This window comes from Mus pahari, chromosome 3 (genome assembly GCF_900095145.1).
Source record: "Mus pahari chromosome 3, PAHARI_EIJ_v1.1, whole genome shotgun sequence".
NCBI classification, from domain to species: domain Eukaryota; kingdom Metazoa; phylum Chordata; class Mammalia; order Rodentia; family Muridae; genus Mus; species Mus pahari.
Window position 1 is genome coordinate 145,398,485 of NC_034592.1, and position 4,154 is coordinate 145,402,638.

General features: G+C 46.7%; 1 protein-coding gene across 1 annotated transcript; it reads right to left on the minus strand.

Annotated features, from left to right (window-relative positions):
- Nucleotides 1-829: 829 nt before the first annotated feature.
- Nucleotides 830-1,647, minus strand: Gtsf1l (gametocyte specific factor 1 like). Its single transcript, XM_021195071.1, has one exon. It carries the CDS (start codon nucleotides 1,353-1,355, stop codon nucleotides 900-902), a length of 456 nt encoding a protein of 151 aa, XP_021050730.1. The 5' UTR covers nucleotides 1,356-1,647; the 3' UTR covers nucleotides 830-899.
- Between the last annotated feature and the right edge of the window lie 2,507 nt (nucleotides 1,648-4,154).

Below are 4,154 nucleotides of genomic sequence, written 5' to 3' on the forward strand. Positions count from 1 at the left end.
TGAGTTCGAGGCCAGCCTGGTCTATAGAGTGAGTTCCAGGACAGCAGGGCTACACAGAGAAACCCTGTCTCAAAAAACCAAAAAGAAAAACAAAACAAAAATAACTTACTAAAAGCCTAAGTTTGGTTTTTAGCTAATACACACCAGGAAACACCTTCACATGAATACACAGGTGAGAATGAGATGCTGACCCACCCCTTGGTTACTTCATTGTCCTCCGTTGAGGGTAAACATCCTATTGTATCTTGTGTATACCTCAAACACAGACACAGTAAAATAGCATGCTATGATGCAGACCATCTCCCCTCCCCCTACCCCCTGCTTTTTATCAAACTTGGGTTGGCAATCTACATCCCACTAGCCAAATCCAGCCTGCTGCTTGTTTGTATAGACAGTTATATTCCAACACTGCCTTAGGTGTTATTTCTGGCTGTTTTAATGCTATAGAACCAAGTAGCTGGTTCTACCCATAGACTTTTCTGAACAAGCAATGTCAGGCTTTCCACATCTCCCGGTTCCTGAAGGTATCTTCTCTCGTAAGTTGCAACATAGTTTCCTTAGGCTTTCGCTGTGAGTGCTGCTATAACACCTGAATAACTTTGTACTCAACCCCATTTTCTGCGTGTGACTGACTGTGCAGAGTGATGTTTTAGATGTCGAATGACCTGATCAAAGCTTGTGCGTTAAACATTTTCATAGGGACTGTTAAGTGTTCCCTGTGGAAGGTGGTTCAATTTACATTCTCAGCTCTTCTAAACCCCACCTCCACTGCAAGCTCTTTCGAAACCTTTAGAAACAATGAGCATGGCTCCGAACTCAACTCCGACGGTTACTTTGCAGGTTTTTATTCAGATGAGATGCGCAATCCATCCACGCATTTGAGAGCCCTCTTCCTTCTGCTAGAAGTTTGCCTTCCTGGTCCTAGTCTGAGGATCTCCTGGGCATTGGTCTCCTCTCTGTGACTCTTGGGTGTCACTTTCGCAAACAAGCTTTTGGGGAACAAAACTCTTAAGGACGAACATTGGGTGACAGTTGGAGCCGTCAACATTCCAAATGTCAGGGTTGGAAAGCCAAGGGACCTGTGGTGTGTCCTCGAACTGCGGCTGTGGGAGGCTGACTTGCAGAGGGTCTAGCGTGTCTTCTTCCTCCACGGTGCTCCTGTTGACACAGGTAGCTTCATGTTCAGCCAGCTTTCTGATGGGAACCACGTGGCAGGCGTTGTATTTACAGCTGGCCATCTTTTTGGCTTTCTTGGGGTTCTTCTTCCTGCATGACGCCAGGTGGTACTGGAATCTGCTGAGCGGGATGCGGTGGTGGGGGTTATAAGGACAAATCTCTATGGATTCTGGCTCCATGGGGGGAGTTGACTTGAAGCCAAGTGTCCTGCTGCCCAAAGTGTGAGTGGTACACCTCACAAGGAAAAGCCTCTTCCTGTGAAAGATTGTGCTGTCTTCTGCCAGGTTTTGGCTCTCGGGTCTCTGGAGTGAAATTCTTCCTCTTTCAAGTTCTGTCAGCAATCGCTATGCAGAGAAAGCCAGAAAAGGGCCACCAGAGACGTTAACTCGGGCAGATATAAGAGCCCAAAACAGTAGCTTCCAAGGAGGTGAAGTTAGCAGGTTATAATGACACTTTGACGCAAAGGGCTAAGATACCTTGTGTTGTCAAGGGTGAGAATGGGTGGTCACAATGGGCAGCTTATGACATCAGGTACAGACTGTCCACTGGGTGGGGGAGTGGCTTGAGGAAAGCTGCTATTCAAATGTGGTTATGACCTATACCTGGGCCTTGGTAGCTTCTGCCTTCATTAGCATAATCAAACCCCTTATTCATCAGCTTCTGTTGTTCGGTCTTTTAAAAACATCTTTTTTACATCATGTGTTTATGTGTAAGGTGTGACATTGGGAGGACACTTTGAAGTCAGAGAACGACTTGTAGGAAGGGCTTGGTGCTCCCTCCATGTGGGTTCTGGGGATCAAATACAGGTTATCAGGCTTGGCAGCAAGCACTTCTACCCCATGAGCCTTCCCGCCGGTCCTTCCTGACTCCTCCTCTTTCTTTGTCCCTCTGCTTTCCCCCTCCCCTCTCTCTCTTGAAACAAGGTCTCCTGTAGCTCAGGTTGGCCTTGACCTTGGTATGTGGCTGGGGATATAATCACACCTTATATGCTGTGATTATAGACTTGTGTCTCCATATCCAGTTTAGATGGTATTGGGGACAAAATCCAGGGCTTCATTCACTTGTGGCAAGTCATCTGTCAACTAGGCTACATCCTCCATCCTTAGCTTCTCCTCTCCCCCCCCCCCCCTTTTCCCGAGACAGGGTTTCTCTCTGTAGCTCTGGCTGTCGTGCAACTCACTCTATAGACCAGGCTGGCCTCAACTCAGAAATCCGCCTGCCTCTGCAAGTGCTGGGATTAAAGGTGTGCGCCACCACTGCCCGGCATACTTATTTATTATAATATATTAATCTTTGGGCTGGAGCAAAGCAGGGCCAGAGCGACTGGGGCCGAGCGGAGCAAGCAATCTTCATTCCCAGCAACCACATGATGGCTCACAACCATCAGTACAGCTACAGTATACTCACATACATAAAATAAATATATCTTAAAAAAAAAAAAAAAAAACCGGCCGGGCATGGTGGCACACATCTTTAATCCCAGCACTCGGGAGGCAGAGGCAGGCGGGTTTCTGAATTCGCAGCCAGCCTGGTCTACAGAGTGAGTTCCAGGACAGCCAGGGCTATACAAAGAAACCCTGTCTCGGGGAAAAAAAAAAAAAAAAAAAAAAAAAAAAACACTTGCTGCAGCCCCCCACGTGCTACAGCTTCTGCACACACAGCATTCTGGGTATCATTCCTCATTTTAAGTACACAGTGTTAAATATTTCCACCCCTTCCTCAGCCTCTATATTTTCCAATTGCTTAGTAATTACAAATTGAAGTATCCATTTGTAATTACTAATTGGCTTTTTATTTTGTGTATGAATGTTTTTCCTGCATTTGTGCAAGGGCGCTGTGTGTGTGTAGAGGCCGGAAGAGGGCTCTGGATCTTCTGGAACGGGAGTTAGTGACAGCTGTAAGCCACCATGCGGGTGCTGGTCACTGAACTTGGGCCATTGGCCAGAACAGCAAGTGCTCTTAACCAATCAGATAGTGCTCTGGGCCTCGATTTACCAGAAGTTAAAGTCACGATTTTATCCTTTCTGAATCAGGTGAAGCTTTCTTTTAATCCACCCTCTCTCCCTCCCTTCCCTTTAGTGCTGGAGACCGAACCCGAGCTCTTACACTTGCCAGACTCTACTACCGAGCTAAATCCTCAAATCTCTGCATTTTAACCTGGTTTTATTACTATTGCTTATGAAGCTGAGTTAGGATTTTATAAAGACATTTTGGAGGACTGCAGTACAACTAACGTAAGCTTATCCCCAACTAGCTTACACATAAATGAGACTCGGAGTATGGTTATTTTATTGGGCTTTGACAGTTACTGGGGGGTCACCCCTAATCTGCTTTCCTGCTGGCCTGGCTATCCCCCCAGCGAGCGGTCCCCAGATACCTCCTATTTCTCCTGGATCCCCTCCTCTCATGGCAGTCTCTCTTCTCTCCTTCTCAAGTCTCCAACCCCAGCCAGGTAACTCAAAATCCACCTCCAGTAATTGGCTGGAGCCATTTTTATTTAACCAATAGTTTTAAATTAAGGAACAAGGTTTGCACAACAAACGCTGGTAACCAGGAAAGCTCGCTCACTCATAGGCCTAGACCTTCGGGTTCAGGATTTAGCTCAGCGATACACAGCAACAGATCAAACCTCAACAGAGGACTGGAGAGATTACACAGTAGTTAAAAGCACTTGCTGGTCTTTCAGAGGATGGCGGTTCGGGTCCAGCACCCTCATGATAGCTCACAGTTGTCTATTACACCAGTTCTAGGGGAGCTTGGTGCTCTCTTCTGGCCTCCTGCATAAGTGTGTGCATCTCAATGGAGTCAGAAAACAAGGACTTCCATAAGGATGGTGTATTAGTCAGGGTTCTCTAGAGTCACAGAACTTACAGATAGTCTCTATGTAGTAAAGGAATTTATTGATGACTTACAGTCTGCAGTCCAAATCCCAACAATGGTTCAGTCGCTGAGTCCCACACCGCAAGAAGGCGAAAGAG